The 21,904-nt window shown below is 38.2% G+C and overlaps 1 protein-coding gene across 6 annotated transcripts in view; it reads left to right on the top strand.

The window, feature by feature from the left end:
* SEMA5A (semaphorin 5A) overlaps window positions 1–21,904 on the top strand; it is a 354,573-nt gene that overhangs the window by 260,199 nt on the left and 72,470 nt on the right. For all 6 annotated transcript variants that reach the window (XM_064443361.1, XM_064443360.1, XM_064443364.1 and 3 more), the window contains 4 exons: window positions 267–384; window positions 6,567–6,748; window positions 8,850–8,993; window positions 16,254–16,401. In XM_064443361.1, coding sequence (XP_064299431.1) covers window positions 267–384; window positions 6,567–6,748; window positions 8,850–8,993; window positions 16,254–16,401 — 592 coding nt within the window. The remainder of the gene's footprint in view (window positions 1–266; window positions 385–6,566; window positions 6,749–8,849; window positions 8,994–16,253; window positions 16,402–21,904) is intronic.

The raw sequence follows: 21,904 nt of genomic DNA, 5'->3' as shown, positions 1-21,904 counted from the left end.
GTACAATAATCAGTCTTGATGACATACCATGCATGGAGCCAGAAATTCATCTATGAACTTAAAAGAAATCCTAGCTTTGTGTAGGCATTCAAATTTATTTTTCTTCTGTTTTGTCATTTCATCTGTGCCATACCACAACAGGGATCAATTGCACTATCTGTTTTAGGCCTAAAAAATATGAAGAGATGCCACATAGTTATTTAGAGATCTTTGGCCAGTACAGATTAAGTAAATATTCGTCTTTTCTGATTGGTTTTCATTCACAGTGCATGCATTGGATCCCAAGACCCTTACTGTGGCTGGGACATGGTGATGAAGAAATGCACAACGCTGGAAGAAAGTCTGAGTATGAGTCAATGGGAGCAAAGCATTACTGTGTGTCCAGTAAGTCCAAATACACTTATTTATGTCTTAAAACTTTTGATTCCATGTAAATTTCATGAAAATCAGCTGATATAGATTTTTCAAGCTCAGAAAACTGTATTTAATGCCATTTTCCTCATCATTTGATCATTTCCTCATCATGCCTTCCCATCAGATTTTAACAGAATGTTTAATTTTTCTATTTCTTAACAAACTACTTAAGTAATATGATCAAACTATTTATAGTACTTTCAAAGGTAGTTGCTTTTTACCTGTAATGCCTTTGTTCCCACCTTGAGAACAAATGTTTACTAAGATTAAAGATAGTGACATGTTTTTCTCTGCAGGATTTTTCTCCATTTTGTACTTTGAGAAAATTTAATCACTAGCGGTATAATCTTTTCTTTTAGGATCATTATTGCTTATATAAAAGGCCATACAACATCTTTCAAAGTCTGTGAATTGGAAGGGTGAGTTATCCAAGTTAAGTCTCACCCACATAAATGACAGGAGTGATAATTATAATAAACTTAGTGTTAATATTTACAGTGGCTTAACACTTCTCTTTAAAAATGATTTTGAATATATGTAATATAATAAAAAAAAAAAAGTTGATTTATATCCCTTCTTTTTACTGTGGTTCCAGTGTTGTTTTAATATTGATTCTTTTGCCTCACTCCAAAGAGCACAAAAAGAGGATTGAGAAAGATCTTCCTTGTGCTACTAAGGTCTTTCCTTGTAGACTCATGCTGCTTTGTAGACTGTAGACCATGTAGACTTCATCCCATGAAGAGGGAGCCTTTCCAACTCAGTTCTGTTTTCATCGCTAATAAGGACTCCTTGAAATTGTGCCTGCTCACCACTGGAGCACATGCATCTATGAATTTATGCTCATCCAACATCCATGTTCTGTTCTCCATGTGTTTAACAAGCTCCTTTTAACATCTTACTGACTCTCCTCTCTCTTAAGCTGGGCTTTGTTTAGTGAGCTAGAGGTGTGTAAAACTAGGGTAAACTTCTTCCAGCTTTCACTTGTGGTCTCTACATGTGTTGCAGCAGCCCCATAGATACGAATCACTACACTGATTCTGAGGTCCTCAAGAGCTAGCTCCTGTGTTCTGACTGTCTGTTTGACATTAAATAGTAATTTTTTTAAAACAATATCTTGTCCTGTCCTTTGCATCCATGCTCTCACATAGTGGCCTAATAAAAAAGGCTTTCACTGGATTCATTGGCATTTGCATTTTAGCTCAAATCAGGAGCAACTTTGGGGCAAATACTCTGATTTTTCTCATCCCGTTTTTTTTTGGTTCACATCACAAAGCAGTCTTGCAGCACAAAATCTACATTACTGTCAGATGAAATTAAACAAAAAATGTGCTCCAGCTACTACTGGGCATTTGATCCATGGCCAGAATGAGTCCAAAATAAAGTCCCCAAAACACATATGGTGTATGTCTCAAGTCTTCAACACCAACTGTTTTATTTTCCAGATGTGCAGTTTGTGTTCGTACCACTTGCTAATATAGACATAGCCATTGTCTCACAGAAAGTCTGGTTTTAGTCACTAGTGCAGTCCTTGCCTCCCTGACTAGCAAGTAACTAGCAAGTACAGTATATTCTTTTCCAAGCACATGGAGTCTATCATGCCTCCCTACAGTAATCCCACAGGCTAAATGTGGTTATGTGGAGGGTTTGTTGGTGGCCTACTTGGGTTGCTGTTTTAGGAAGGATTACTGAATGGGTTGCTTGGTGGATACTTGTAAGAGCAGTCTGGCTACTGCTTAGTCTTTGAATTCTGGCATTAGCACTTGTATTCTTTCATAGATACAAAACATGAGACCAAGAGGGGGTGAGGGGGGAGGGATGAATGGTTTAGAAAGCAGAATTCAATTCTGATCTGTTCAGCTGGAAAAACAATTATATATAGCAGTTGTGTAGGATCCGACAGTCTAGTCAAAGCAGGGGAGCACCAAAGGATTGCTCAGAAATTCTCCACAGCTGTGACACTTATTCTGAATATCAGAGATGTAAAGATTTAGTGAGCCTCCAAAGAAATTTTGCAGTTGAGCAGATTGAGGTTGCATAATATAGGAAAATTTTAGAATTAACTGCCCAAATTGAAAAGCGTGACCATTTTTTTAAAATTAAAAAAAAAGCCTTACTGTCTTAAACCACTGAACTCTAAGTAACACATTATTGAACAAATTTGAAAATTTCATAGAAACTTTCCTTTAAAATAACGCTGTATTTTGGCAAACTACAATCAATTACAATTTTGCTTTGTGAGGCTTTCAAATATTTGTTTTTATAGCATTTTTATGCGCTGTATTCACAGGATATATAAGCCAAGGTGTAATGAATTTCATCTTCTAGGCACTGGAGCTATGTGCATCCTTGACATCGCTATATACGTTTAAGATAATGTTGCAGGCAGAACATAACAGAATTTTAGAAACCTTCTACCCTCCCTCTTTTGGTTCCAGTTGGTTCCTATGTCTTAACTGTTAATAAAACTGCACTGATCTTTTCAACACTATAGAAAATTTGTCAGATTAATGCATGACCAGTTTCTTCTAAATTCAAATCAGAGAGGGGCCTGTTTATACACTAGTTTAGCCGAAAATTAAAAGTGTGGCCAGCTGCACTTGAAAAATTATTTCCTAGGGAATTATTCATACATCTGTCATGGTAGAGTGGGGAGGGGGCTAGGAGAGGTAGCTGAGCATCTGTGTTACCATCTCTCTGAATTTTGAAGATCATTCGTGACAAATGTGGTTATTTTGGTTATCTTGCTTTAAGTTAATTCTCAAGTTATTTTTTTAGGTTATTGTTTCAGTTGACATGACTACCCCAATTGTGCATGAATATAAATAGTAGTTAATGCTATGGCACATATATCTACTTTAAGCTTCTTCCAGTTGGTCAGACACCCCTGTTATTCATCCGATATTTTTATGGTAATAAAGGTTCATTGTTTTACAAAGATATTTTCCAGTAGGACCACTTTAAATCCATCACTTAACAGTACACTGGCTGACATTATCAAAGAGCTTTTACAAGGAAAGTAAAAATAATTTTTAAAATCAAGTTGGGTTTCGTCTTCTTTTACGTAAGTATACAACATGAAATAGCCTTATTTTTATGGCTGTAGCAAACATTCCATGTAGGGAAAGAGTATAGTACGGGATCTTACCTGAACTCATTAGCAATTTCAGGAAATACTCCAGAACCACTGATTTCTACACAAAGTAATCTCGAACCAAAGAGCTCATGGCAGATTTAAGGACTGGGTCGCTGAAGTTGTGACCTTAGCTCAGAATACAGAGGCACAAACCAGGAAGACAAGGTGGCTGCAGAGAGGATCAAGGCAAGGAAGATTGGTATTTGGAGGACATTAGGAAGGACGAAGGGGCTAGAGGTATCTGCAGAAGGGAAAGGGTGACAAAAATAGGGTGGTAAAGAGAGAAAGCAGAGTGTAGCTGTGCCAGGAAAGTATAGCTGTATGGTTTGCTTGATTGTGATTTTCGATTTTCCCCTTGAGGCATGTCAGATAGTAAAAGGTTAATGGGCATAGGTTCTGGGGAGAGCTAAAAAGGCCTCTCATCAGTGCATTTTGTTTTCCTACGGTCCTATGATGAATTTGATATCACTTGTGAAAAGGAGATATTCATAGAGGGACAGAGCAGGTGAGTCATGGGGAACAGCAGAGGCTGCAGTGGGATGATCTTTACAGGAATAGGGGAAAAAAATCAAGAAAGAGAAATCTGCCATCAGTATGTGCTTCTGAGCTCAAGCTTTCAGCTAAGTTTTATGAATACTTTCTCTGCCACTTGATATAAATTATGGTAACCATAGACAACTGTAGCTTTAGTTTATAATTGTGGGTGCAACAATAAAGATGTTTTGGTGCGGCATAGAAATAGAAAGCACTAAAGACATTTTCACATCTCTGACGTAAATTGGATTGGGGATATCATTGCTAGTTTATGGACTATATATTTGTTAGACCAGAAATGTAAGAGAGAATGGGTTTACTTGTCACTTAACTAGAAGTAAGTATTTCCTCTTGTCTTATGAAAAACAACAGTGTATACTCTGCATGACCAAAGGTCGGTGAGTTATTTTCAACAAGCAGCCCTCGGCAGAATTTTGAAAGGATGAATTATGGTTATGTCAGTTGTAGCTGGCAGAATATACACATAGCTGTTCTGTGGAGAAGCTATATCTGTGAAAAATAAATCATGAGAAATGTAATTAATGGTGAAATTAGAGAACCTTTACCACAGTGGAAAGAATCAGCCAGCACCCAGTGTGGCAGTGGAGACATATCTTGTGCTGTAATTGAATCTCTTGTATCTTCAAATTATTAGTGAAATGTATACTTCCCTCACCACTGTTAAAATGAAACTATACTAAAAATAGCAAAGGGAGACACCATTTCAGATCATTCCTGACAATCTACAACTGTAGTTCCCATTTCAATATATAAGCAGGAGTTAGTGTTACATTCCTATACATTTGATAAAATATGCATGACTACTACCAATACATATTTATCTAAGAATGAATTTACATGCTATTTAGCCTGCACTTGTTAGTACTGCTCTTTTGACTGAAAGTTAAAACGTGACAATCAAAAGGCAAATCCTTTAGCATTTAAGTGAAAAAGTGGCCATCATTTCTGTATATGATCACAGATTAGTCAAGATTAACACCTTACTAAAAGAATTTATAATATGAAAACCTATCTTTGGTAAGAGAGCTGAATTCCCCAAGTCCAGCCCCATTTTCTTTAATAAGTTCCAGTAACCATGGAGGCTGCTACAGTTTCCATTAGCACATTTTGTTTCAGTTGGACAGTAAAGATTTCTTATTAACACATGTAACGGCTGCATGATGGAAACATTCCAGTCAAGATGAGAATGGTCCGACCCATCCAGCCAAAGGTGTTGAGAATTGACTTCAGAGGGAACAAAATGTCTTATCGTATAGGGTTAGGTGCTGCTTTTTGAAAGTGTTTTTAGGATTTATTCGTACAATTATATCCAGTGTTTAGAGAGAGTCATACTTAGCATCACATTTCAGTTTTATGAAATGGTGCTATATGACATGTGCTTCAAACAGCTGTTGTCAAAAAAAAGACAGTCATCACGGAGATTTGAGGTTGTGTCATGATTTAACCACAGTCAGTGACCAAGCATCACACAGCCACTCACTCACCCTCCCCCGCAGTGGGATGGGGGAGAGAATCAGAACAGCAAAAGTAAGGAAGTTTGTGGGTTGAGATAAGAACAGTATAATAATAATGATGATGATGATGAAAAGGAAAACAGAGAGAGAGAGAGAGAAAGAGAAACAAAACCCAGGAAATACAAGTGATGCAAATGCTCACCACCTGCTGACCGACACCCAGCCCATCCCTGAGCAGCGATTGCTGCCCCCCAGCCAACTCCCCACAGTTTATATACTGAGCATGACGTCATATAGTATGGAATATCCCTTTGGTCAGCTGGGGTCAGCGTTCCTGGCTGTGCCCCCTCCCAGCTTCTCGCGCACCTGGCAGAGCACGGGGAGCTGAAAAAGTCCCTGAGTAGTGTAAGCACTACTTAGCAATAACTAAAACGACAGTGTGTTATCAACATTATTCTCATACTAAATCCAAAACACAGCACTATACCAGCCACTAGGAGGAAAATTAACTCTATCCCAGCTGAAACCAGGACAGGTTGATTCATCCAGTTTTGTTACCCTGGGCTGTCATCCTCTGCTCCCTCTTCCTTTTGATCTAGATTGGGGTTTCTACAAGTATTCTTGCACGTGCTGTTTTATAGTCAATATCCAGGTTCCTAATCACAGGTGTATTTTAGGAAATAGGGAATACTGTCATCAGGAAATAAATGAGAAAGTGAAACTATGCTTTCTGTTGAATCACTGTAAGTCAAGCATGGTCGTGAAAGGTAGCAGTTTGTTGTGGTTATTGTTATAGTGGTGGCATCCAGTGGCCCAGATCCATGGGACGTGGTGGGAATTGTGCAGCTACAGAAATATAAGGGGAGCTTGCTGCCTGGAAGGTATACGTCTCCATTGGAATCTTTTATTGTTGGTGACTGAAGGCTGTACCTCCACGTACTCAAAATTAAGAGGTCGCAAGAAGGAACTGTCAGGTCTCAGCTAAACCTTTCTGTTGTGTTTGTTTCTAGATGAGGAATCTGACAGTGGATGGGCATTTTGGAATGTGGTCGCAGTGGAAACCTTGCACTCACACCGACGGTGCCAGTGTTGGCTCCTGCCTCTGCAGGACACGTGTGTGTGACAGTCCTGCTCCTCAGTGTGGAGGTTGGCTGTGCGAAGGACCAACCATGGAGATTGCCAACTGTTCCAGGTACACAAAACAATTTCAGGTTCTATTGTTTATGCTTTAAAAGTTTTTAATCTAATCAGAACAGAACCTGCCCTTTGAAATCTCATCTGCCATCCGTTGATCTTGTTCTGTGCATGAAACAGCTCGTAGCAATGGCCACAGCAAATGAGACATTAGAAAACATCTCTCAAACTTTGTGGGAGAGAGAATGAGCCAGATGACAAAGAGTGATTTCAAAAGCCGTGTACCAAATAATATTGTCCTCAGCTAATTTTAACAAAAGTATGATGCTTTTTCTCAGTTCTGTAAGTCATGAAACATTTTTTCTGGAAGTCAGAAATGTTTACTTTTTGGAGGTCTCATACCACTTGTATTCCTCCATTCTGCCTTCGGAAAAAGGTTTTCATTATATCTTTTGGTTGTAGCATGACACCCAGACCTATTACCAGTCTGTATGCCACTCTTCAGCCACTCTTTTGTCTTCCCCAGGCACGTAACCACTCCCAGAAAAAACACTGAGAACAGATCATTTCAGAGAGTCAGAACACTGCATATTCTGAACTGCATTAGGAGTTCATGTTTAAAACATTATACATACTTTAATTGCAAGATGAAACTTATATACTGGTGCATTCTGCTTATTTTCAGTGATCCTTTCTGCTTTTTGTCTCTGCCTTTTTTTTTTTTTAACATCAGAAGCACATCATGGTAGTGAATAAAACTGATTGTCGTTCTGCACAAGATAACTGCAAGCTCTGTAAGTGCAAATAGTCAATTTTAGGGAAATTATTAAAAATATAACAATATAGTATATAACATCGGATCAGGAGAATGGTAGGAAAGGTAAGTATGCTGTGAGATACTGAACAATCAAACAGCAGTTATTGGGTGTCAGGTTTAGAAGGGAATTTGGGACATAATTTGGGATTTGATCCACATACTACCATTGGCAGTATTACACTACTGTTTTAACGTCTTACTTCTGTAAACACTGCTATATTAGTAATTGATAGCCAGATATTATAAAATATTATAAAATAGCCAGATATTTTGTTCATTTTATCACTTAGATCAGACATTGCACTTAGATTGATCTTATTTTTGTGTCTGTGTTACCAGTGATAGCTGATGATCTTTTTCAAAAGCTTTTTTTCTGTGTTATCAACTCTTATATGCCTTATAATAACAAGACGTCAAGATGAGTGAAATTCAGATTGGTAATATTTGTGATAATCATGTCATTTTTATTACTGGATTTAATTAGTTTTCATTGTTAAATAAAGTGATTTCAAAATCAAGTAAGGCATAATTTTAACTTTTCTTTTATGATGAAACCTCAAGAACTTGTTACAGATTAGTTTTATTTTTCTTGTTTTCTGTTCGTCTTCTACCAATACGGAAACTGCAAGCCAGCCATCAAAAGGTTTTGGGAAATGCTTGAAGTGCAACCTTTTTTTCTTTTGCTTAGGACAGGGTATCAAATTCCTTTTGAGATGTTTGGTCTAGTGTATTTTTTCCAAGGGTATATTGGGGAGGGACAGGACTGTCCTTTCCAAATGTTCACAAAGGCAGGGTACAGCATGTGACTTCTGTTAGCTTTTTTGTTATGTTACAAATAAGGTACTGGCACCTTATCAGACTGTCCTGTTGAGATTGTGAAGTAATGCATTTTGACGCTTACTTATTACACTTTTTCCTTTAATCACTTTCCTTTCAGAAGAGGTAGCAAATCTTGACATTTTAATCTCCCTGAAAAAGAGACCCACAAATAATAATTAGAGCAATATGTAATTAAAAGTTATCTTCAGATTTTTGATACAGGAGTTTGTAGATTAAGTTTACCCAGAATAGAGTGACCAAAAGCAACTAAATAGCTTCATATCTTTGTACTTAACTTCTTGTGTAATGGGGTCATTTTAGCTGTTGCTGATTACAAAGCATGGAATATAAAAAGGTCAGAGCACCTTTATTTTCATCCAGTATTCTTTAAGAAATGGAGCACGATGCACTATTAATGACTTCTACAGAAATATTAATGGCGCAGATTCTGCTGTCAGTCACACCTAATCAGCCGTTCGCTATGTATAACAGATGACAGAGCCTGAGCTTTTTATTCTACCAGAAATGGAGGCTGGACACCATGGACTTCTTGGTCACCTTGTAGTACCACTTGTGGAATAGGCTTTCAAGTTCGTCAGCGTTCCTGCAGCAATCCAACCCCTCGACACGGAGGACGCGTCTGTGTGGGACAAAATCGTGAGGAGAGGTGAGCTATCTTTTTTCTACCGTCTGTTTTTATTTCTTCTGCTCAGCTGTGTTCCACAGGACATTTTCTCCTTTACCTGCCTTGTTTTTCTCTTCCCTTTCCTTTCACTCTCTCTTTAACTCCACTGCTGCACAATAGCAGTGTTGCCATTAGCAAGGCTGTGGGTCTGCAGCAGTTCTTTCATCTTTCACTTAGCTGCATCCCTTCAGAGCCAGCTGAGAGCTCCTAGTAGTGCCAGAGAATTGTGCTGAAGCAATGTGCTGCTGTCCCTTGAGACCCTGAAAATTGATTCTCCTTGAAAATTGATTGCAGTATGTTTGAATTGTAACTCGCCCAGCCTCAAGACCTGGAATTCAGAATAAAATATAGTAAGGTCACAGCACTATGTTACTGATGCTGTGAGTTCGTTTTTTTTTTTTCTGTCTTAAATGAATTAAGCATCTGTATAACATGAGAGGAAGTTTCAAGGGCTTTGTTTTATATTCAGTAAATACAATACACCTTGAACTCAAATATCTTTTAGTAAGGTTTCAGGTTGTGGGTTTTTTTAAATTGTTTGTATATATATTAACCCCTGAGCAAATCAAGTCAGCTCAGATTTTGATTTCACCATGTACTGCTTTGGCACCCAGCTGGATATTTTGTCACTAGCTCAGAATATAAAGTTCAGGCCTCTGATTCCATTTTGCATGCACCCTAATATCTCTAATTTGTTAGGATTTTTAGCAGGAATTAAATACTTATTTAAATCAAGCCAGAATATATTCATATAAACTGCAGCTCTTAGATGCGTTATGTTTTTTCCCGAGGCATGCCAAAAAGCTAGACAGCAGAAGGCTGGTGTTGGTGTAAGAATTTGGAGTACTGTAGTCATGCATTCTAAGAGATGTATGTGGACACATTTCCTCTCAATATGCACTTGCAGTTTACTTCAGTGTTTCTGTATAGATGTTTTAATATCCTATGTTGCTGTTGGATGAAAACAGGATTCAGTAACCTTTACGATGAGCGTCAGTGAGGGGTTTAATTAAACATCAACTCTGGCATTTCTTCAGGTGAAGAAATTCCACTGGAAGGATGTTGCATCACACATTTATATATTAACAGATCACCAAGAACCTGGTCTTTCTAACTCTAAATGTAAAGGATCACTATCACAGAACACGTGAACACTTCTTGCTGCTTCAGAACCATAAATATTTACCATTTCATTGCAGAGGAGAGCATTTCGTTATTTTGTGAATTGCTTTCTGAAAATAGATTGCCCAACCAAAAAGCCATCGCCACCAAACATAGATTATATCTGTGGTTACATAGCTCTGTCCAAGCTTGAATAACAGTTATTGATCTTCTTGACCTGAGAGGTCAGTCCAGGGCAGGACTCAGTAAGACTGAATATAAAAGAAAAGAGTTTGGTTTGGATAGACTTTTTGGTGATGGACTATGAATGTTAGTAGCCATTGTTCATCTTAAGTTTAACATGGAATAAAAGTCTAATAAGAAGTTTCAGAGAAATACAGAAAACCATGAGAAATACTTCCATAATGATGGGACAAAATTTCCAATATTAAGACAATGGTTGCACTAAAAAAGCAGTTACAAAATGGAAAGTGATACTTACAATGAGTTGAAATAATAGCAGCCTAGAAGGATTGAATTTTGCTGTGTAACAGTTCTGAAAGAACAGCAGGGTTATGTTGCTTTGCTTTCGAAGCCTGCAGGTTACTTTTCCTTGCCCTCTTTGTCCAGTTCAGCAGCAATCTGGGATGTACATGCCTGTGAGTTTACTGCAGGGTGCCTTTTTCTCTCATAGTTCCTCTGTCGCTGTTTCCTATCTCCTTGAAACACCCTCCACTCTCACCAGCCCTGCACCTTCCTCTCAATCACTAGTTTGCTCATTCCTGCCTCTACCCTGATTTTAAGTTATCCATGATGTGTGATGATAGTTTTAAAGTTGTGAGGTTTGGGGATTTTTTTTTTTTATTTTTATTTTTTTAAAGTACCTTTAAAATTTATTGTCAGAAAGTGTGGTATGTTAGGAAGTTTTGTCATATCATTTGTAAAGCAGCTAGAGGAATGAGGCATCGATTATTTGCCAGGATTTTTGTCAGTGTCAAGCCAAGTGCTTGGATAAATCTTTTCAGAGCTGTAAAAAGCAGAAAGCCCTGGGCAACTTGCCAGCCAGGGCCCATCTCACCACCCCCAGCAGGGGAGTGGGGCAAGCCTGGAGATTGTGGCCAGGTCCAGTCAAGAGTCTAGATAATAGGTGATATGACAGTGAGGCATGTCTGAGGTCTAGGTGGGAAGCCAAGCCACAGACCAGGGATAGGACCAGGTTTAGTGGTCACCAGGCAGGTCTATAGCAACAGGGCCAAGGTCAGCCCACACACTGAGCTCTAGATCAAGGGTCTCCATGGTGGGCCAGGGACAAGGTCCAGCATTTCTCAAACAGCACAGCTCAGACAAGTGTTGAAAGTTCGTGGCAGAGCTTAAATAGAACTCTTGGGCCCATGGGTGTGTGTAGAGGTCCCAGGTGAGGCTGGTTGCAGCCATCAGGGCATTATGAGTGTCCTCAGGGCTCTGCCGGCTTGTAGAGAATTTTGAGCTGTGAGAGCAATGGAGTACCTAGTGCAGTAGGCCTAATTCATTGCTTTACTCCGGTACCACTGGAGATACATCTGCACCAAATGGAAACAGCTCCTTTGAGAATTGGGCCCAGTACATTTAGGTAGGCTGAGCAAATATTCCACATGCAGTAACTCCTAAAAAACCTTTACCTCAGTTTTGTATCCAGAGTACCAATAAGCAGCTTCTTAGATTTTCTCATTTAAATTATTTGATACTTATAAATAGCCATTTTACATTCTTATTGTCCTAGCTCATATGTGAAATTAATATATGTGTAGTCTTAGTAAAAAATATAATTAATTGGTTTACACATTGTGGGCATTTATTTTTATAAAAGTGCATATTCAAGTCACCTTCCCATGTTCAGGGACATAAGTATGGGATTCAGCTTCTACAACCAACATTGTGTCAAACTTTGAAACAGCTTTTCAATGAACAGTGATTTCTGTAGAAGACCAGCGCATAATTCCATAGAAAGCACGCACAGAAAAGGCAGTGTATAGCTGAGGTAAATTCACCTGCAGATGTGAATGCGTATTCGGTTTGAGAGTATTTGTCCGTGCATTAAGAGCTAGATGTTTGTCTAGGTTATGTTTGTTTTACCTCATGAAAGCCACGATCCTAGCATGGCAAATGTATCCGGCAGCTCTGTGCTTGCTGGTCATTCCCATGAAATCAATGGCAATATTTACCAATTTGAAGTGTTGCAGGTAGGTTAGCAGCAGAGCATGCAAAAGCTTAGAGTGTGGGGGGGAGTAGAAAACAGTTGAGAGAGAGCAGCAGAGACTGATATTACAAAGCCAATTCGCCTTGTAGAAATAGGCCAAAAGTGCAGCTGATATATGTTTAGACAGGATATGGAGAGGGAATAAAAACAGCATTTTCACAAAATTTGCTAATCAGATAAAATAATTTTGTAGTTAAGACTCCAGATGGAAGACATCCTGTAAAATTCCTTAGGGTTTTAAAAATTTCCGTTTTTTCCTGTATGAGAAATACTCTCTGAAGCTGCTGGAAAACTCTCTAGGTTTTAGTTTATAGAGTTTATAGTATCCTGTCTTGACTTTTTCATTGAGCAAAAATGTTTGTCCTCTCCTTTCTGTGGAAGATGCTGTGGATGTGGGCTCATTAAGTCCGCTGGTCTCTCTCCTATCTGTGCAGAAACGAGGGACATTAAAATGAAAATCCTTTGCTTTTAGTGAGTGTAGTTATCTTTTATTACATAGGACAAAAAGAAAGAAAGAAAGAAAGTACAAAAAGCTTGTCAAATCAGAAGTAGAAAAATAAATTGGCTGGAGATGAAGAGTAAATGTTTGAAAGCCCAGGAAATTTTTGGGTGTATAAGAAGATTAGAAGCAGTACATCTTGTCACCTTTTTTTTTTGTACACAATACGCATCAGATATTCAGAGCTTTCAGGCTTGTTTCCACGAGAAGGAGGAACTGCTGAGAGTCAAGTGGGTGCTCTTCGTAGCACTGCTTGTTTCCAAACAGTGCAAACAAGCCCTGTCCCCTTCAGCAGAGCAGATCAAACACCACGAGGCTTTGGGCTTGCTTGTGCTCCCGTGGCTCTCTTGTCTACCAGGAAGCGTGTGCTCCCATCCTCCTTGCTTTCTCTGCTCCCTCCTCTTCTTCCACAGAAGCCCCTGGGAGCACATGCCCTGGCCCCACCACCTTCCACAAGTCTCCTGGGTGGGGATTTCTGTTGATTTAGCAATCTCAGTCCAGTAAAACGTGTGTGTACGTCGTGTGTCTGCCTTCAGTTAAGGGAATCCAGCATTCCTATCAACCTCAGTGTAGTCTATGCTTACCAGTAAGTCACCAGCTGGTAGTCATGAGTACCCACCACACATCAGTATCATGCACAGGAATGGGCAAGCAGTGATCAAGGTTAGTTTGTTTTTCTTAAATACATGCTAGTATAATATAGTTCAAAATTAAGAACTGCATTTTTAAATTAAATAGCACCTCTCTGTGGAAAAAAAGCCCCACATTTGTAAGTGTCACGTAGTTAGCCTGTGGTACTCAGTGCTGCATGGCAACACTGAAATAAAGAGCTGTTTTACTAAAGGGTGAGATCTTCATACGAACAAGAATAGTAATTAAAAAATTATTGTAGGAACTAGTGGCTGCAGACACAACTGGACAGAGGATGTTCTCCCTTCCCCCAGTATGACAGTTCCTTTATTAGGGCATTTGAACTTGGATTCACTGCAAGGGGAAATGGGAAGGGTCACTGTACAAAACCCACATTTCTCTAGGCTGTTCTCCCTTCTGACCTCATTGCAGTTAGATTAGGGGAGAGGGCAGTGGTTTCACAGATTCAAGTTTCTTGCATTGCGTGTTTTGTTGAATTACTGTAAAATGTTAGCCCTGTGGGTCCTGAGAACAAAATTAAGAGGGGAAGAAAGAGCAAAAGGGAAAAAGGGTTACTGAGTGACTTGAAATGCAGCCAAGAGGAGATGTAATGAACTTGGCTCAAAGCCCCATGCTGTAGCACAGCACTCAAAGATCAATTGCAGGGATGTCTCTAGCTGTGAAAACATACCTGATGTTTTCAGAGGCTGGCTGGCTGAAATGAAAATAAGATTCTACCTGCATGCTGTGTTGCTTTTTTTTTTCTTTTCCTGAAAGAAAAGAAAAATTGACACTCACTTTTGTTGTTGACTTCTTTTTTTTTAAAATAATTCCTAAATTGAAGTTAAGTAGCTTGCATAGGGATTTTAGGGCTTTTTCCAGTTTCATCTTGTAGTTTCAACTGTGTCTTTAAATAGTCCTGGTTAACAGAATTTGCCAGCCTTTGAAGTCCTTACTGAGTCAGTTGTTAAGTTTCTTTTCTGTCTTCCGCTTAAGTGAGCAAGCAGATGATAGGGCACATTGGCACTAAAAGAAGCTCTGTATAATGTCATGAGTCTCATCTAAATGAGATTTGTCACGTGTAACTTCAGGTGTCCACAAATGTGAGTGCTTATGTGTGAGTCAGGTGTCTGAACTTCCACTACGGTCTGTAGAAATTTAGTCAATACAGGCTGTGGAGAGCAAAGTAATTTGTCTCCTTCTACTGTATGTTCCTAAATTTGGTCAAATTTATCATTCTAGCCTCCATAGCTTGTATTGACAAAATTTCTCTAGTCAACGGGAAGAAATTAGTATATTGAGGGCTGTATTTGAATGACCTACAGTAGGCATTTGCTTTAGGGTGACATAAATCATGTTTTTAAAAGGGCTGTTTCTTTCCATGAACTGTTTCTCAAGTTTAGATGACTACTTCATTTATTGACAGCTACACTCTACACGCCTATATTTTAAGGCGAGATGAGTCCCAGCCTTAATTTTACTTTTTGCATGGCTGAATGTCAGTAATTGTCAACTTCATGGCAGACTTGCTTTATCCTATGTGTGTGTCCCAAACTAATTTAGCAAATCTCCATTAAGAACTAATGAAATTATGCAAAAATATACTCATTTGACTAAATAAATGGTGATATTGCATCGATGTTGCATTGGGTACACATTCTCAGCAAATGATCACAAACTATCACAAACATTCACATAAATGACTGCATATGACAAAGAATGTGTGCAGCTGTTGGAGTTTTGGGGGAAGAATAACCAGGCACGGAACATTCCTCTGCATCTTTAGTGATAGCAAACTGTGAACTGTGAATTGCAAATATTGAACATGCAGGAACATGTTTCCCGAATATGGCGTGGCTTTGCTTTATCTGAAATAACAGCTTGGTCCCTTTAAGAGTCCCAGTCACACTTGCTGGGGGCCCAAACCCTTTGGAACTGTGTAGACGGTCCTTACTAAGCAGCATATGCTATGGATAGAGTTACTGAATGACACACTCAAAAAATCAGGAATCTTACATTTTTACAAAAAATGAAAAACTCACTAAAATTTGGGACCCTTCCACATACCTGAATATCCTGTTACAATAATGAAGGCTCAGTAGTAAAATATTCCTGCTTCCCTCAAGAACCCAGTAGGCCTCTGAATCAGTTTGCAGACCACTGGGAAATCCTTCAAAGATCTTAACAGCAAAAAAAAAACGTTTAAAAAGATAAAGTAATAACATTATGAAAACAGTACAGTTCTTTATGCCTAGAATCAATGTTTTAGCATTTATTTGACCCATAAAAGTGGAGACACTGTGGAAAGCAAAAAGCAAGCTTAGGTCTCTGAAGAGAAGAGAAATGTATCCTAATCAATGCTTATCTGGAGACTGATAAAAGACTGCCTGCATAAATAGTTGCCGTCCATTTGGTTGACTCACTTCTGCCCCAGATGTATAGCCACAACTGTTTTTAATAAAGTAGTTGTCAACCTTGCTTACGTGCTCGCAGCACAAGAGCATGGTTGTATCACATGGATTATATAAAGGCCCTGAATAAAGCAAACAAATGCATCACCCACGCAATTACAGCCTAAAAAAAATCTCAAATGTTTAAACACTCTGTGAAGTATGAAAACTGTTATTTCAGTGCTTTAAGAATAGAGAGGGGCCCTTTGTATAAAATATTTCCCTGTACAAACTTCTATCTGAATAATGCAAATGACGGACTTTTGGGGAGGTCTGGTCTTGGTACTAAATAGATTCTTTTCCTCCTTGTTTGCCTCTTCTCACAGGTACTGCAACGAGCATTTGTTGTGCCCCCCTCACGTGTTTTGGACAGGCTGGGGTCCATGGGAGCGCTGCACCGCTCAGTGCGGAGGAGGGATCCAGGCGCGGCGTAGGACATGTGAAAACGGTCCTGACTGTCCTGGCTGCAGCGTGGTAAGTAATTCTCAGCTTTTCCGTAGGCAGATCTCTATGGCTGTATGCCATGGATGCCCCTATGTCCATAGGGCATCTGTGTATGTCTGTACGCTTTACCCCTAACACGAGTCACCAAAGCGTTTGTCTCTGTGTTGCTCGTGTGTGATGAAATTTGCACAGTTAATCAGTGAGAAATATTTATAATTCAGCTTTTTCACAATATCGTCTAGAATATGAGCTTCCCGAGACGAGGTCGGTGCAGATATGGGCGTGTCCTTGGCAGCTTTATGGTGCTTTTATCACTGGAGCACATCAGAACTCTAGCTGTGAGCCCAGGACTCCAGTGTATTAGGTCCTGTACAGCACAGAAAAAGATAAGCTTAAAATCTAAATACATAAGGAGCCAATAAGTGAATACATGGAACCACCAGTAAGTGCTCAAGTAAGCTTGAATAGCGATAGTGATCTTAGCACAGCAACAGCCTAGCAGTTGGCAGGCTTTGAAGCTACAGTGGGATGATTTTGAATGAATGGGAGTGCTGTATGGATACCCAATTTATGAAGATAAACATACGGGAAAGCATATAGGGGCTTTTTCTTATATCTGAACAAATATAGGTGGTAGGTTTCATGTGGTGGGAACATCAAAATGGGACATCGCTTTCTTGAAGGTGAATGAGACGATGCACAGTGGTATACGGGTGAAGGAGAGCAACGTAGCAGAGACATGTAGAGAGCAGGGTGACAGTTCACTTCAGTACACTGGGAAGATAATCTTGGTGTGAGTATTCTGAAATGGATAACACTGTCAAAGACAGGAAAGAGCGTTGTTACTGTTCAATGAGAAGCTGAAGCAAAGTCTTAGCTTAGGTGAATATCAGAAGATGAACCTTGGTCTGCTGTTTCATGATAATTTGAATTCTAGTGGTGGATTGTCACTGAAGGGGGTATTACCTAGCAAGCATAACCCGGGTGAAAATTTGAAGTGGCCAAAACTGCAGACAACAGGTTCTGCTGGTGAATGACAGGTGGTGTTATCTCCTCATTGACCAGGAATGAGCACAGCTCGAAGGAAAAATGAGAGTTTGGTTTTAGCCATGTTGTGGTTAATGGCTAGGCCTAATGTTGCACACTGAGAGCTGTGTACTCAATTTTGTTTCACAATTTTAAAAATGTAGAAGAAAAATACATTTTTTTTTCACATACTAAACCAATTTTTACATGCCTTCATTTCAGAGAGTAAGCTTAATTCTGAAGTTTGTCATCATCTGTGGCCTATTTGTTAGACTGGCAGTAATTCAATACTAAAGTAAGGATCATTTATTACCTTTTTCTAATTTTAAGGTTTTGTGCATTTTCCCAGGATTTGTTCTCTATTTAACATTTACCCTGGTGGTCAAATTGCATTTTCAGTAGATTGAAAACATCCAACAGGTTTGTTCTTGTCTTTCAGTTGAACTTTAAGAATTAACCTAGTAACTTAGAATTATGCCAAGTTTTCCAAAATATTTGTCTCCCTCTGATGGTACACAGAAAAGCAGACATATGGTCTAGACCTATTTTTAAACCTTCCTGACTGACATAGAAAAAAGCACAATCTGAAGGTTTTCTGTCTTAGTCACCCCAGTTTATCCAATACTAACGTTTGTGAAGGAAAGCAGTATTTTGTTTCGCACAGAATCTTCCCAGGGTGTGAAATGAAAAATACTTAGCTCTAATTTTCTTGGGAAGCTCCATGCGGAAAGAGGAAAACCTTTAGTGTAAAATTTCTTACTTATAACTGATTTGAGATTAGTTTTACTGGGTTTTATAATTTATTACCAGTCTTAGCACTTTCTGTCACAAAACAGTTACTGGTTCAGCTATGGAAACTTTTTTGGGGCTTTTTTATTAATTAGAAAATTATTGCATTGATAGTTTCAAAAAAGCACTTAACTTTCAAGTACTTGGCTGGCTTGCTAATGCTTAGGCACCAATGGAAACCAACCTAAGGTAGAATCCTCTATAAATCTTGTTCTTGCAGGACAAAGGACTCTGGTATAAAGTCTGTGTCCTGTTTAAGTTTCAGTGAATTTGAACCTGGAAGTTACCTGTCCTGAGTCAAAAGTCTTGTAGCCATAGTAGGACCTTGTCAATAAGTGTACCTGGAGAAGAAAGTACTGTATTTCTTCTAAGAGTTTGTTTCATTAATGTAGGAAAGAGCAATCTGATATAATTTTAGTCATGTAATTGTTGAATGGATGAAATATTTATATTAGTACAGCTCTAATGAACAAGGAGCAGGAATATCAAAACTTGTTTATTCATCAGAGGTTCTTCTGATTCAACCAAATTTTTGGTTTCATTGTTGTAAGTATGTATCCTTCAAAACAATTAGAATTATGGAATTTTACCATAGTGAATAAAGGAGAAATTATTGTTTCTTATTACTACTAATTTCCCATCTTTACTGGTTGTGCTGATACTAAACTTAGGTGGTGAAAGATATTACTTAATTTAATTTGTTCTTAAAACCTTTTATTCTGAGTACCTCAGAGCACTTGGAAAGCTAAATAATCTCGGGAAAAGTTGTAATGAAAGTAGTAGTGATCTACCCTGTCTACTGGATATCTGATCTGGAGTAAAAGATGTTATGAGCCAAACTTTCACCAAGTGAGTTAAAGGCGTAGCTGAGAATAGGCTCAAGGACTTAAAGTGCCCAGTTCTCTCTTTCAACCATTAGGTGATAACTTTAATCTAAAAGAAGACTCTCCAGGTTCCTTAGTTACCTCCAGTGAGGATGAACTCTGGGAAACTCTCACAATGTTTGAATGGTGGGAGTTGCCATAGGTCTTCTGCCGCTGCATAGTTCGGAGTCTGTGGTCTGTGAAGTCAAGACTTGTGTTTGTGAGAAGTGGGAAAGACAAATGTGTAGATAGAGGACTGGAGAGCACATTATTTAAGAACATAGTAACTATGTTAAGCTTCATTTCATCTTGAAATGAAAGGAAATTTTTGATGCATCAGAGGTGTAGCGTGGACTAAATGCTGTATTGGGACCCCTTTCAACTGTGCCGATTCTTTGTTTTTAGAACCGTTTTTCCAGTGGGGGGTTGAGGGAGAAAAACAACAACTGTTTTTATAAGGCTTAAGAAAGGAAGTCTTACAGATTGTTTGCCAGCAGTATCAGGGGACCAGATTTTATGTCATAGGAGAGCCTACCTCTTCTGTTTTCCGATCTGCAGCGAGGTTGTGAGACTGCAATATAGCCAATCCTAATCTATTTAGCTGTTTTCATTTTGCAGCTTTTGCCATATTCTTGGCTGCCGTCTGTGTCCACCTAATGATTTTTATTGAGCATTTTTCCTTCTTTTTAGTTTTGTTGTATTGCTCTTAATCTGTAATATCACAGCAGGCGGCTACTGCCTGTGTTTTGCTTTTTTCCATGTTTCTCATCAGTTGATTCCTTGACTTTATCTGTCTTATAGCAGAAGTCAATAAATACACTTGAATATTTTGTTATCAGAACTCAGCAGAGTTCCCTACAATTATTGCAAACTTAACATCTTATAAAACAATAATAATAATGATAATGATAATAATAATAAATCTTTTTATGCATATAAATATTCCAAAGACAGAAAATTTTATGATATTTTAAAGGTGTGTCTCTTGCTGAAATGAACTCAATGCATGAAAATAGATGGCCAGAGACTTAGGACTGAAAGCATTTACACTGAATATAGAAAAACATAAATCATTATGATGTAGGAGAATTAGACCACAGAGACTCCTATAGGTCAAAAAGATGAAGCTCAAAATCAAAATCTGGAGCCATAAGGACTTTTCAAGGTCTTTATGTTAATCAAAGTTAGTAAAGAATGCTTGAAATTATCTAATAAGAGATAGGACCATCATAGCCAAATTGAAGAGCAACTAAAATCTGGTAATAGAAAGCTCAAGTGGATCACAAAACAGGTATTACTCCCATGTATTCAGGTGATACATGCACTAGAGAAGGAACTGTGGAATTCTGTGGACTGTGCTAATATGACTCAAAGGACAAATATCTTCAGATTTTACAGCATACTCAGATAAGTTGTACGTTTGCTTCAGAAAATGCTTCTTTCCCCCTGAGAAGCATAATCTCAGTTGAATTTGCCTCAGTCCAGTAATAAAAAATAACTTTTTAAAAGAATTATTGCTAGAATAAGAAATCTAGTTTGAGGCTCAAGTTAGGTGACATACTTTACGTATATTTGTCTGTGTTCTCATTTCAGTCACACTAACATATGCATTAATTTTAGTTTTTGAATGGGAGACTGGTAAAGTATATATACTTTCCATATACCAACACAAAACATGTTGGGTTTTGCTGTGGAACAAAAAAAAAAGGAGGAATTTTGTTTGTTTCTTAGAAATAGTTGCTAGTGTCGCATTCATATTTTTTGCTATTATTATTATTTCAGTGTTCTGGAATTGTGCTGAGCACAAAACTTTGCGAAGAGAAAAACTATCTGTATGCTAAAGTTTCTGTTATGACAAGAGGAAAAAAAAAAAGCCTTGGAAAAACAAATGTCAGAAATGTTTTCTTTCAGTAAGTAAGTTTTAAAAGGGAATTTGAAGACAGAATGTTTTCAGAAGTACTTCGTCCATCAGAGAGGACAGGGCCAGCCTTGCCATCTCACAAAATAAACTCCAAATACCTAGTCTAGATAAAAGGACCAGAAAAGAAGATTGTTATTATGCTTTTCTATGGTTCTTTTTTGTTTCCATTTGACCTCCTTGAGTTAAAGAAAAATAAAACAATACATCATCTATTGTAAAATCAGAAAACGTATTCTCACAAGCATGAGGTACAAAAAAAAGGTACTTTTTACATGACATTTGCCTACTTCATGCTCATTTCCTTTTCCAATCCTTTTTTTCTGTCTCTAATTTAAGCTCAGTTAAGTATTAGCTTGTTTTTGTATGTTTTAAAAGTTTAGCAAAGTAGAGCCTGTCTTCTTTTGATGCTGCGTATGCTACTGCAATTATAAGTAATGTCAAGTAATTAAAGAGTGTAAAACAACAAAAAAATCAAAATCAGAAGAAATAGTATCAGAAAATGCTAACATATATTGGTTAATGGTACATGTGGTGTTCAACTTTGTCGGTAAAGTGAGTTATCAATTTGACAGGCATAGTCAAGGTAAATGTGAAATATAAACTGGTTGAACTCATGCGTATGTAGCCAAATGTGGTGTTGAAAGTATTCTTTGGTTACACATTCAGTAATCATTTTGCTGTTTGATTTATTTAATTTCAAAAAAGAAGCTAAACTGCAAGTTGTTTGCTTTCTTGCTTAAAACAGAGCAGTGTGGAGCATCCATTTTTTTCAGAAGCATATAATTCTTAAAATAATTTAAAGCTGAGAAATAAATCTTCAGCTGCTAGAAAGCTGTCACTACTCCACTTCAAGCAATTCAGTTCAACCTGTGACAATTAACACTGCCTCTTTCAGGGGCTTCCAAGTCATGTACGGTACCACCTTCCGTGGACC

The sequence above is a fragment of the Phalacrocorax carbo genome, chromosome 2 (genome assembly GCF_963921805.1).
Source record: "Phalacrocorax carbo chromosome 2, bPhaCar2.1, whole genome shotgun sequence".
NCBI lineage: Eukaryota > Metazoa > Chordata > Aves > Suliformes > Phalacrocoracidae > Phalacrocorax > Phalacrocorax carbo.
The sequence above is the reverse complement of the archived record's forward strand: the minus strand, read 5'-3'. Positions and strand labels throughout refer to the sequence as shown.